Source organism: Grampus griseus, assembly GCF_964374135.1.
Source record: "Grampus griseus genome assembly, chromosome: 2".
NCBI classification, from domain to species: Eukaryota; Metazoa; Chordata; class Mammalia; order Artiodactyla; family Delphinidae; genus Grampus; species Grampus griseus.
In genome coordinates, this window is record NC_139018.1 from 169,773,568 (window position 1) to 169,787,733 (window position 14,166).

The 14,166-nt window shown below is 36.4% G+C and overlaps 1 protein-coding gene across 2 annotated transcripts in view; it reads left to right on the top strand.

Moving 5' to 3' along the window:
- Positions 1-7,979, top strand: part of LOC309819127 (heat shock 70 kDa protein 14) — a 35,913-nt gene extending 27,934 nt beyond the window's left edge. For both annotated transcript variants that reach the window (XM_082649236.1, XM_082649235.1), the window contains exons 11-14: positions 2,721-2,933; positions 3,349-3,522; positions 5,538-5,608; positions 6,477-7,979. In XM_082649236.1, the coding sequence (XP_082505362.1) occupies positions 2,721-2,933; positions 3,349-3,522; positions 5,538-5,608; positions 6,477-6,555 (537 nt within the window). In that variant the 3' untranslated portion in view covers positions 6,556-7,979. The remainder of the gene's footprint in view (positions 1-2,720; positions 2,934-3,348; positions 3,523-5,537; positions 5,609-6,476) is intronic.
- The last annotated feature ends 6,187 nt before the right edge of the window (positions 7,980-14,166 follow it).

The window sequence follows — 14,166 nt, forward strand, 5'->3', positions numbered from 1 at the left end:
CTTTCATCAAAGTCTTGCAGTTTTCAGGGTACAGATATTTCACCTTCTTAGTTAAATTTATTTAAGTATTTTATTCTTTTTGATAGTCCTGTAAATGAGATTGTCTTCTTAATTTCTTCATCTAGTAATTTGTAGTGTGTAGAAAGTAATTTAAAGTAATTTTTGATAGGTATGACCTTACTATTGCCATTTTGTTAATCATTTTCTGTCTGTTTTATAGTTCATTTCTTTCTTTCCTGTCCTCTTCTTTCATGATTTGATGACTTTCTGTAGTGGTTTGCTTTAATTCTTTTCTCTTTACCTTTTGTGTGTCTACTACAGATTTTTCTTTTGTGGTTACCATGAAGCTTATATAAAACATCTTACACAGTTAAAATAGCCTATTTTAAGCTGACAACAACTTAACTTCAAACGCATACAAAAGCTCTACATTTTTACACTCCTTCTCCCCACATTTTATGTTTTTGATGTCACAGTTTACATCTTTTGTGTATCCATTAACAAGTTATTGTAATTACGGTTATTTTTAATGCCTTTGTCTTTTAACCTTTGTCCTAAGGTTATAAGTGATTTACCCACTACCATTACAATATTGGAGTATTCTGAATCTAACTATATTTATCTTTACCAGTGAGTTTTATACTTTTATATGTTTTCATGTTTATTAATTAGCATTTTGTTTAAACTCGAACAACTCCATTTGACATCTTTTGTAAGGCCAATCTAGTAGTGGTGAACTCCTTCAGCTTTTGTTTGTGTGAAAACACTCATCTCTCCTTCAGTTTTGGAGAGCACCTTTGCTGAATTGGGTGTTCTTGGCTGACGGTTTTTTTCTTATGACACTTTGAATATCTCCCTTCTGGCTTGCAAGAGTTCTGTTGCAAGACCCACTTATAGTTTTAATGGTGTTCCCTTGTATCTAACCAAGTTGCTTTTCTCTTGCTGCTTTTAAGTCTTTCTGTCTTTAACTTTTGGCAATTTGATTATGATGTGTCTCAGTGTGGGTCACTTTAGATTCATCCTATTTGGTACTTTTTGGGCTTACTGGATCTGGCTGTTTCTTTCCCCAGATTAGGGAAGTTTTCAGCCGTAATTTCTTTGAGTAAGTTTTCTGCCCCCCTCTCCCCCCACTTCTCCTTCTGAGACCCTTATATTTGCATATATTGGTCCATTTACTGGTGTTCTGTAAGTCCCTGAATGTATCTTCATTCTTCTTCCTTTTTGCTCCTCTGAATAAATTCCTCTGCCCTGTCTTCAAATTCACTGACCCTTTCTTTCACTTTATTTAGTGTGCTGATGAAACCCTCTATTGAGTTTTTAAGTTCAGTTACTGTATTCATCAGCTCTATGATTTCTCTTTGGTACTTTATATTTTCTATCTCTGTTGAAATTCATACTTTGTTCCTGCATTACTCTCCTGACTTCATTGAACATCTTTATTAGTTGTTTTTAACTCTATCAAGTAAATCACTTATCTTTGTTTCATTAAGATCAGTTTCTGGAAATTTATCTTGTTATTTTGTTTGGAACATATTTTTCTGTATCTGCATTTTCCTAGACTCTCTGTATTGGTTTCTGGGCTTTACATAAAACTGCTACCTCAAAAAAAACAAAAAACAAAAAACTGCTACCTCTTCCAGTTTTGACAGACTGGTCCTGTATAGGAGATGAACCTTGTTAGTCAGCCCTACCTGAGTTCCTGGTAGCTTCTCAAAACTTTGTGCCCGTCTAAGCTGCCATTTGTGTTCTTGGTGGCTCTCAGTATTTGAGGGTGTGCCAAGACCATCATGAGTGATGATGATCAAAAAAAGAGGAAGATCAAAGGCAGCACCTAGATATAGGCTGATTAGAAACTGGACCCTCAGGCAGCAGCAGCTGGGAAAGCATGCAGTCACACCCTTCCAGGGAGAAGCTGGGAGATGGGCATGCTTGCCTTCTCCCTCTGTGCTGAACCCTGGTGTATAACCACAGGGCAAGAGTTGCTCCTTTGCCCATTTAAAAACTGCTTCTTTGTTTGCTCTCATCCTATGGGACTCATGAATGCAAGCCCTGTTGGCTCTCAGAGCTGGAGATCTGGGGGCCCATCCTTTGGGTGGCAGCTATAAAAGTTGGGGCACTAGATGTGTGGGCAGGCTCATAAAGGGACAATTTTATATGGAGTTTTTGTGCATATTTAATCAAGTGGTACCTAGAGCTTAAAACGTAGTTGTATAAAAAACATCTTTTTCCTCAAGAAAATTATTATTCCACAGTGAAGACAAAATCTATGGCATAGTTTTCACATAGAGAAGATTGCCACTGTTTATTTTGCCACAGAAATGCTGTGATTTATGTAAACACTTCTTTTAGATAATGCTTGAACAGTACGAAGTATTAAGTACAGTATTTCCTATACAAATGTGTATTTATGGTTAAGCCTCATATGCCCAGTATTCATCATGAGCCATATATATCTTATTATATTATATTTTCTAATATGTGGTGAGATCTCCTCGTTTTAAATTTTGTTGCTATGGGTAAACAGTACATTAAATATTTATAATGTATTAAATACATATTTATATGTATATATGGTAAGTATAACATAAAATAATATGTTAAAATAGGGCTTCTTATATTTTACCTTTTCATGTGATGAAGATGACTTGTCCTGTTACACTTAATTTTGAGAAACAATCATTGTTCTAAAAGTAAAAAACAAAATTATTTTTATTTTCTAGGTTGTCCTTTGTGGAGGGTCTTCTCGAATCCCACGGCTACAGCAAATGATTAAAGATCTTTTCCCAGCTGTTGAGCTTCTCAATTCTGTCCCTCCTGATGAAGTTATCCCTATTGGTGCAGCTATGGAAGCAGGAATCCTTATTGGGAAAGAAAACCTTTTAGTGGAGGACGCTCTTAAGATAGAGTGTTCAGCCAAAGATATTTTAGTTAAGGTATGTTGAGCTTCTCTTCACTCTTCCATGGTAGTATAAATTTATTGCCACAGGTTTACGTACGTACTGTTTTTAAAATAAAACCTTGTGTACTGGTAAAAATTTTAAATTTCGAGTTATAAATTTACTTTTAATGAGTTTCTGATATTCTTTTAGTTAGTATTAATCTAATATGTTAATTTCTTAATTAACTGTGTTTTTAAGCTTAAGATTCTAATACAAGTAGAGAGGTGTATGTTTCAATTTATTTTTAAATAAAGTGGGTTGGGATTAAGGATCATTTCTATTGTCTTCTCTTTGCCGCTGTGTAGTTTCCAGATTATCAACAAGGAATATATATTAATTTATAATAGGAGTGATTTTTTATCATTGTAATGATATCAAAGGATGTGCATATTATTTTCCTGCTTATTAGGGAGTCGATGAATCAGGAGCCAACAGTTTCAAAGTACTGTTTCCGTCAGGGACGCCTTTGCCAGCTCGAAGACAACACACGTTACAGGCTCCTGGAAGTATATCCTCAGTATGTCTTGAACTCTATGAGTCTGAGGGGAAAAACTCTGCAAAAGAGGAAAACAAGTTTGCACAGGTGACTACATCAGATTGGACTATGAATTAATCACTTGAAACTGTTTAGTTTTTCCTTCTGGATTAGACTCAGTTTAATATCAATATAATATGCATATAGGACATTTAACACATTTTTATGAATGGATTACTTGTACTTATTTATTTTTGAAAGAGAGAAGAAATAGGCAATTGCATTTGAAAGAGTTAGAGGAAAATAAAGTACAATTGTATTTCTACTGCTTGTCTTTGTGCTCTTAACCCTCCTTGGTAATAAGGTCAGTGGCAGGGGAAATGACATTTCTTTGTTTGCTAAATGCCAGGTGTGCTGTACTAGGCAATTTACAAACATAATCTCAAAATGCTGTGAGATAGACATTTTTATATGCATTTTATAGATGATTAAGAAACAGGCTGATGGTAGTAAATACCTTGTTATTTTCTTGACTGAGCTGAGATTTAGCCTCAGGTTGGTTTTACTCCTGGGCCCATGCTCTTGCCATTATACCATGCTGCCTCTGACATAGGATAAGTTTGTTTTTTCAAATACCGCATGCATATATCATAGGATATGGTCCTCCACATCCTTTAAAAGGAATGAGGTGGAGCCATGTTATTTGCTTAGAAACATGCCCAAGAAATACAGTTTCATTAAAGCACACACACAAGGACTGCAGAACTGTATTTACAGCATGGTACCATTGTGTTTAAGTAAAACGATTGAGAGTGTGGGCGTGTGTGAAGGTGTTTGGATAGGTGTGTGTATTTAGATACCCACACGTGGATGCAGAAAGTAACTATAGGTATTTGGACTGTACTGAGGAAACTTAACAGTGGGTAGATTTGAAGGTACCAAGAAGGTTTTTTTTTTACTTTTTAACACTTCATACTGAATTTTTTACAGACAGAACAGAACATGAAGATTAATTACTTTTACAGTAAAAATAAAACAAATGTAGGTAACAAAAGAGAATGTATAGTATCTTTATCTTTATATCTGTCTTCTAATTTCAACAAAAGGATAATGAAAACACACACACATAATGTCTGGGCTCCACCTCAGAATTAACATCTTAGGATCTACTGGAGAAGGGCTCTTTCAACTAGTAAAGGTTTCAAAGCTCCGCCAGATGTTTCTGTGGTATATCACTATAAAAGCATTTTCCCGTGCACCAGATTTCTAAACTCAGGTGGAAGTCTTAGTATTCCTCTCTGGTACACTTCTTACCTTTTCTCTCCACATACTACTCTTGAGACACTACAGCTACTGTCACTACATCCTAACTTACAGATGCTGGAAAGAGAAAAATTAGTCACATAATACTTTATTTGGAAGAGAATCTTCTAGAGATTCCATCTCTTCTAACCTCCTCATTCTACAAATGAGTAGACTTAGTACTTACCTAAGGTCATAAAACTTGATTTTGGCAAAATCTGAAAAGTCACTTTCAAACTTGGTCTATTGGTATACCTTCCTTTAGGAAACCAAGGAATTTTATAGTAAATTCATTAGTATCTCTTACTTACAAGTGTAATCTTAGCTGTACAAAAGAATTTGACATGTATTTCTTTTAAATAGGTTTTCCAAGTGCATTTAAAATATTTGAATTTTTTAAAGTATATATAAAAGGCTTACCAAAATGTAATTTACATGTTACTGTAATGGTGCAATTACCAAAAAGAAAAGCAGTCTTTATTTTGTTTTCTTTTTTTTTTTTTTAGTCTTTATTTTCTCAGACAAACAGTACTTCATATAAATAATCATCGTAATCTAGGACATGACATTTAAGAGGGACAAATATATTAAATATATTAGTTATCTTACATGCCCTCTTTTTAGAGGAGACATGTTGTCAGTTAAGAAAGCTTAATTCTATTTTCCAAATTATGATAAATGGTAGGAGAATTGAAAACGGCCCTGTTTTAAAAGGTTCATTTCAGTAATGAGTAAGATTTAGTCCATTGGAATAATTGATGCATCAGTTTATTAATATGTCAAAGTACTAAATCATCGTTGTATTATTTTTGCCTAAACAGGTTGTACTCCAGGATTTAGATAAAAAAGAAAATGGATTACGTGACATATTAGCTGTTCTTACTATGAAAAGGTGAAAAATTAAACTACTTCTGATGTTAAGAAAATTTGCTTTGAGACTTGACCTTTTTTATTAGTTTATTGATTCTTAACCTGTTGTCATTCTGGGAAAATCATTTATTAAAAACTTATAAAGATCTTATCAGTAACTTAAATTTTTGCCCTGTAAAATTACTATATTTACAAAGAAAAGTATATCTCAGGTCATTTGCACTCTGAATTTTTTATGAACTCTTTGATTATTATGGGTGTAGTCAACCTAAAAAACTGGTCCATGCAAGTTTGAGATATAATTTTCATCGACTTTAAATATAATTTTCTGAGATTTACATAATTGATTTTTTGTCCTATGAAAGGGTAAGTTTATTTCAATATTGCAACAGGAAATCTGTAGAAAATAAATTACTAATTAAATCCAGCTATTATCATTTCCTTAACAACAGTCCATCCATAATACTATGTGTTACAAGTAAATCAGTTCCAAATTAACATTAAGGACAATTCATTCCATAAACCATAATTAGCCAAAATGTAGAATTCATTAGGGTAGGTCTGCCATGGCCTGGGCTTGAAAACAGCTTGATACTTCTTGAACTTGCATAAAGTTTTCAGCTTAAGGTATTTATCATCATGGGTTCTCAAGGAATACAACTTTTAATCACAGTGATCTAGGAGGAAATTTTTAAGAACAACTACCTAATTATGGCATACGGTTCTAAATGTAAAGACATAAAGTTGTGTCTCTTCTTTATCTCTTAATGCTCTTCTTTCAAAAAGTAAAATGATCTCTTGTTTACTCAAAGTCCTCAAGTAATTTCTTAAGGACTACCTGTTTTTATATATTGAGCTTATGAATTGTTATTTATTTTTTGTTTGCTTAGGGATGGATCTTTACACGTGACATGCACAGATCAAGAGACCGGAAAATGTGAGGCAATCACTATTGAGGTGGCATCTTAGTGTTTGAGAGAAACCACGAAGTTTTTAGAACTAAAATATCAACATTATTTGTTTTGTTTATAAATGATGTTTATATTAAAATACTTTTTGAATGAACTGTATGATTTATGTTTCTATTTTAACTACAGTATATTGCTAAGTGTTGCAACCTTTTTTTTTTTTGTTTTCCATTAAAGATTTCCTTTATTAGTGAGAAATACAAGGAACTTTTTCTACCGTGGAGCTATTTAGAATTAAATTGTTTGAGTGGATTAAAGGAAACTTTACCAGAAATTTAACGTTGCATTTTAAAATTGTTTCTGTCTTTAGAACTTCTGATTTTAAGAAGTCGTTTGTTAATTCTTATTAGGTAACTAAGAACAATTTAAAAGTCTTTGATATTAAAGGAAACAAAATTGCAGAGCCATATGCAAAGTAAGGTACCATTTTTGCTTAAAAGAAAAAACTAAACTCATAAACTCAATAATTGTTTATAAATATGCATGTGACATATGTAGAGAAAAGTATAGAAGACTGAACACCAGACGCTTTTAACGGTGGCTTCTTTGGTGGAGGGAAATAGGGGAGAGGCACTTTTTCTTTTTACAATTATGTTAAGTTTGATTTTTCCCTCTAACAGATACGTTTCTCATTTGAAATTGAAAGATTTTTTTATTTTGAAGAGAGGGCTAGCCACATTCTGTTCACCAGAAAAGGTTGACTAGTGCATTGAGAATACTCAGTGGGTTACTAAGGAAAAAGATTATTCTCTTAGTAAAACAAGACAAGTAATCTGCCTGTATTGAGGGGAGAGCTTGAAGGTGAGCTGTGTACATCAGACTCTAGATTTTATTACCAAGAGAGGATTTCCATTCATTTCTCTCCTTGTTTCCCAGCAGACTGAGAAGAAATATCTTTACTCAGTAAAATTTTAAAACTGTGCTATTTTCCACCTGTTCAAGCTTTGGGATGCGCTTTATTATTATAGCTGCTTTTTATGGAGTTAGATGGCAGTAATCTTCTATTTCTAAAGATGCAGAAACCAAACTTAAATTTTTTATTATTATTCTGCATCAAATTATTGACAGAAACACAAGGAAAATTAAGGTATGAGTCTAAGTCCACAAAGAGGGAGCCTCAAAGGTATATCCTTTTGACTAAGGCTGAGTACTTAGTTATCTTTTATGATCTTTTCCCAAGTTACAAAAACTTTGAAATAAAATAATTATATATAAGCCATTAAGTATTTTCAGAAAATAGGAAGATACCAGCTGAACTAGTTGAACTGCTACATCTAAATGCTTTCAGTTATGCTTTGGAAAAGTGCTGTAGGATTTTATTTTGTAGTTATTGTTAGCTCTTTAGACCAGGGGTTGGCAAACTATTGGCAATGTGTCTGTCCTACCCCACACCTATCTTTGTAAATAAAATTTTACCAGAACATAGCCACACTCAATCGTGTATGTGTTGTTTGTGGTTGTTTGCCACTCTAATGGCAATGTTGAATGGTTGCAACAGACGGTGTGACCCACAGAGCTTTAAATATTTACTGTCTGGCCCTTTACAGAAAAAGTTTGTCAACCCCTGAAATAGATTATTGAAACTTATAGAATAAAATATCATAAGGATTTATTCAAGATTTCTCTTTACTTCCATATCCATGTAATAATTTACTTATTTGACTGCTTATTTACTTATTTCTCCACTGGATTATTAAGCATTGTGAAAGCAAGAGACTCTTAAGTTTTAGGCACCATCATGTCCTAGCCCCTAGAATAATCCCTGAACATCAGTGTTCAGTAAATGTCTATTGAATAAGTGAATTACATGGAAGAAAAAATAACAATGTCATCTTTGTATCCTACAGGACAATGGCCAGTAAATACAACTTTTGCATATTTTATGGTTTGTTTAGAAATACCGTAGAAAGAGAAAGGAATACCACTGCTTCTTTATTGGTCATCTTTGCACGTTTTTTTTCCCCCAAACATACCAAATTTGAAATTGTCATCAAAAGTGCTCTGTTGCTCAGTGAAATATAAAGTTGATCCTTGAACAACTTGGGGGTTGGGGTGCCAATCCACCACGCAGTTTGAAGTCCACACATAGCTTTACAGTCAGCCCTCCATATCTGTGGTTCCACGTCCATAGGTTTAACCAACCGCGGAGCTCTTGTAGTACCTATTTATTTTAAAAAATCCGCCTGTTAGTGGACCTGCACAGTTCCAGCCTGTGTTGCTCAAGAGTCAACTGTACTCCCAAATTTTCTTGTATCCACAAATAACAAGTTTTCTTTTTTTTCTTCTAAATTTACGGAAGATTTGCCAATTAAATTTTCTAGTTTTTTTTTTTAAGGTGAGAATACCTTTAACATTTTTCTGATTATACATGTTCATTATAAAATTAAAATTTAAAAAGAAGATAATATAAAACATCCTATATTCTACCACCCAGAGTAACAACTGTTAAGATATTTTTGGTGAGCATCTTGATAATCTTTTCAATCACTTTCTAATTATCTTTGCAGTATCTCATATATGTTTAAACACCTGAGTGCTTTTACCAGCAGAATGTTATGTCAAATTATAATTTTGCCTATTTACATATCTGACATTGTCTAAAGGACGGAGCCAAATATAAATACAGAAAGAAATGCCTGTATACAATATGATATATAATAATACATAATATATTCACAGTATATGTAATGCTATGAAAGTCTTGGGAAGCCACAAAATATTTCATCGCAAAGAGTTTTTAAAGATTGAGGGACTTCCCTGGTGGCGCAGTGGTTAAGGATCCACCTGCCAATGCAGGGGACACGGGTTTGAGCCCTGGTCCAGGAAGATCCCACATGCCGCGGAGCAACTAAGCCTGTGCACCACAACTACTGAGGCTGCGCTCTAGAGCCCATGAGCCACAACTGCTGAGCCCACGTGCCACAACTACTGAAGCCCGTGCACCTAGAGCCCGTGCTCCGCAACAAGAGAAGCCACCGCAACGAGAAGCCCGCACACCACAACAGAAGTCCGCTCTCCGCAACTAGAGAAAGCCCGCGTGCAGCAGCAAAGACCCAATGCAACCCCAAAAATTAATTAATTAATTTTTTTAAATTAAAAAAAGAAAGATTGAAAAAAGTATCAGAGCACAAAAACAAGTCCTATGGGAAAATGCCAGAATTTCTAAAATAACTGTGAGTGACCATGTAACATTTATAATAATACTGCTGTTAATTTGCTTTAATTCATTTTTCCTTTTTAAATTGTGGTTTTACCACATGAGTAGTTGCAATAGAGAGAGTACTGTGGCATGTATGATTTCTGTGTTCTACTTTGTTTGTTTGTTTGTTTTTGGCTGCACTGTGTGGCTTGCAGGATCTTAGTTCCTGACCAGGGACTGAACCCCCAGGCCCTTGGCAGTGAAAGCCCAGAGTACTAACCACTGGACTGCCCGGGAGTTCCCTATTTCTGTGTTCTAGATATGGAAATAGATTCAGAGAAGTTAAATAACTTCCCAAGGTCTCACAGCAAATAAATGGTGGATTTTGAAGTAATATTCAGGTGCTTTTTTGGTAAACTTAATTTTTTCTGATTGCTTACTATCCTAAGCACATTATGTGCCCCCCCTTTTTTTTTTAATTTAAATTCACATTTTCTGGTGTCCGTTCTACTATTCTTCTCTGCCTCTCAAAGAAGAAACTCTGTTTAAATGGGAAAGGAGACATTCCATATCCCTCCAGAAATATATTTTCAGTGGTCTTTATGAAAAAAAACTGGGATATGGAGGCATAATCCTGTATTTTAATTTTTTTCTTGAGGACACTGGTGTATGCTTCTTAGTGCCTTTTTATTTCCCTCTTCATTTATAGCCAGGATTTACCAGACTTTTTAGTCTCATGACTCCTTTACACTCTTAGAAATTATTGAGAACCTGACTTGTGTGTGTATTCGTTATATACATTGTTATTTACCATGTAGAAATTAAAACCAAGATATTTTTAAAATCATTTTTTAAATAAAAAATGTTAATATAAGTAACATTTTTATGAAAAAACTTTTCAAAAAAATTTAGTGGCAAGAGTAGTATTGTTTTACATTTTTCAAATCTCTCTAATGTCTGGCTTAAGAAGATTGCTCTTTTCTGCTATCTGCTTCTTCATTCAATCTGTTTCAATATCTAAGTTGTGTAACCTCTGGAAAACTTCATATACTCGTGAGAGGAGAGTGAAGAAGGCAGATAACATCATTTTGGTATTATTGTGAAATAGTTTTGAACTTAAGAGCCCCTGGAAGGGTCTTAGGGTCCCTGTACCATACATTGAGAGTTGCTGCTCTAGACAGTAGGCACAGTGATGCGTGTTGAAGACACAAGGCCTAATCTGTCCTCTGGAATTAATGGGATCCAAAACCAGAAAAACAAAGGAAACAATTGATTTACAAAAGAGTCTAATACATTCATTCTATAAATTTGTAGTGAAACTGATCAAGACCCAAAAAACAGACAAGATAACTGCAAGTTTCGATAAGTGCACTTAAGAGTGCAAAGGAGAAAGAATAGAAGACCAAAGATATCTCCTTTAGACAGGGTGACCAGGAGAGGCCTCTGAAGAAGTGACACTTAAGCTGAGACCCAGCCACGTGGGGAGAGAGAGTCCTCTGAACTAGGAAGTAATTTAGAGCTGCCTTAAGTTATTTATTTCCTTGTTTATTATCTGCTCTTCCCACAAGGATATAAGCTCTCTGAGGAGAGGGTCTGTTTCTTGGTTGTCCATTGTTATATTCCCAGCACCTCGTACAGTACCTCGCACATAGATGCACAGTGCAGATTTCTGAATCAGTGAAACAAGTCCTAGAGAGCAGCAAGCAGAGGGAGAGGGGCACAAAATAAGGCTCAGGGAGCAGTCCCACGAGGCTGTGTAGGCCATCAGAGGTTAGGGTTGTATTCCAGGCACACTGGGAACTTAGAGCAGAAGGAGGACATGTCCCACTTCGGTTTAAGGCTACTTTTTCAACTGTATGGAAGATGGGCTGGAGGGGAGCAATAGTGGAGTGACACCACGTAGGCTTTTGCAGGACTCCAGTTGAGAAATGACAGCCTGTACTAAGAGCAGTAGTGATAGAGAAAAGGGGCAGAATCATGGTGTATTTTGGACCTGGCACTGACACGACTCGCTAATGGAATTAATTTGGAGAATGAGGATAGGAAGTGACGACTAGATTTACTTCTTGAACACCTGAGCAGGTGGTACCAGTGTATGGAGATGAGATGGTTCATGGGCCTAGCGTGGAGAAGGCCAGGTCAGGAGGCAAAAATCAAGGGTACTCTTATGAGTACAGTTAGTCCCCTCACCCAAGGCTTCACTTTCCGAGGTTTCAGTCACCCACAGTCAACCTTGGTCTGTAAATACAAGATGGAAAATTCCAGAAATGATCAATAAGTTTTCAATTGCACACTGTTCTGAGTAGCGTGATGACATCTTGGCCGACCTGGGACATGAATCATCCCTTTGTCCAGCGTATCTCGCCCCTTAGTCATTTAGTAGCCGTAGGGTTATCAGATTGAGTGTCACAGTATCACAGTGCTTGTGTTCAGGTCACCCTTATCTTACTTAACAATGACCCCAGAGCACACGAGGAGTGATGCTGGCAATTCATATATGCCAAAGAGAATCCATAAAGTACTTGCTTTAAGTGAAAAGGTGAAAGTTCTCGACTTAGCAAGGAAAGGGGAAAAAGTCATATGCTGAGGTTGCCACCATCTTCAGTAAAAACAAATAGGAAAAAGAAATTTGTGCTAGTTTTGCTGTCGCACCTCAAACTGCAATAGTTACGAACACAGTGAGTAGTCATACAAGATATTTTGAGAGAGACCACATTCACATAACTTTCATTACAGTATAACTGTTCTATTATTGTTGTTAATCCCTTAATTGGTAAAATAAACTTGATCATAGGCATGTATGTATAGGAAAAACCATAGTATATATAGGGTTCAGTACTATCTGTGGTTTCAGGCATCCACTGGGGGTCTTGGAACTTATCCCAGGTAAATAAGGGGTATGTTCAATTTGAGATGTTTGTTTAACACCTAAGTGGATGTGTCAGCTAGACACCGTGGATATTCAAGTCTGGAATTCGGAGTAGAGGTCAGGGCTGGAGACAAAAAGTTGGGAATCTTAACCATAAAGATATTTAAGTTCATGGGAATTGAGGCAGTCACTTAGGGAAAAAGCATAAGAGAAATGTCTCAAGGCCAAGCCTTGAGGAACCCCAGCATTTAGGTTGGATAGAGGAAAGGGAGCCAGAAGGGGGAGTGAAGAGTGGCCAATGAGGGGGGGGAAAACCAGGAGGGCAGTTGGTGAGGATGGATGCTCTCCTCCTTCCTAGGTGTAAGAACACATATGAAGAGCAGAGAGTACATTCGGGGGCGGGGGAGAAGCCCCAGAAAGAGGCTTGGCTGGAGGTGAGCCTCTGTCCAAGTCTTAAAGGGTCTGTAGGAGTAATCCTAGCACAGACGGGGAAAGTAGGCATTTTCTAGGCAGAGAGAACAGTCCTGCAGACAAGGAGCAGGGAAATGAATATTCGAGGAAGTTACGAATTAGAACAGGAGGAGATGATGAGCAATGAGGCTTGAGAAGTGGGCAGGAATCCCCATATCACAAAGGGCTTTCCATGTAATAAGGTTGGAGGACTTTTTATTCCTTATTATCAAGGTAATAAGATGCTCATTATAGAAAATATGTAAAAACAAGAAGTCAAAAAGGAAACTACTTCCCAGAGATCTTATTATCTATCTTCCTATACATTTCCTTACATAGTTGAAACTCTGTATGTTTACAGCTTTTTGTTTTTATGTTTTCCTTAAGAAGTTCTGTTAAACACTTCTCCATGACACCAAAGGCTTCATAAATACCTTTTTAAATGACTAGACACTATTTCATAACGTAATCAAAACAAATTAATTCCTTTAATGTTCTGTGTTTATTTCCAACATGTCAAACTTACACAGGATGCTTTAAAATATTTTTTTATTTTACACAAATTTCTTTTAAAAATCCTTGGTAGACGTCAAACGGCTTTCTACCGAACTTTCGCAATTTACTCTTGGCAGGCTTCTGCCTCAGATTGTTTAGAACAATCACCATGGATGCGGTGCTACGGCTGGATGGGGGCGGGCTGGGGGGTGGAGACCGGTGTGGGCCCGGTGAGAGGAACTGGGCATCCCGCAGCCTGGCTACTGGTGTGGGACGTAGCCTGGGAGCTCGTCAGAAACGCAGAACCTCAGGTCCCAGTCCAGACCTACCTAATTCGAACCCGCATGTTAACCAGATGCCCAGACTCCTCTGCCCATTCAAGTGTGAGAAGCACTGATCTAGAACAGTGGTTTCAAATTGCACACTTAGAATCACCTGGGGAGCTTTAAAAAATTCCAACGTCCCGGTTGCACCCCATTCCTATCAAATCTCCGAGAGTGAAACCAAAATACAAAACCTGTAAGTGATCCCAACGTGCAGCCAATTTTGAGAACCTGTGATCTAGGGGCGTAGCGTGGACGGAAACGTTAACAATGGCCAGTTGGGCTCAGGTGGCTGAGGAGCAGGTGTGAGAGCCAAACGTACTCTGCACCGCATAG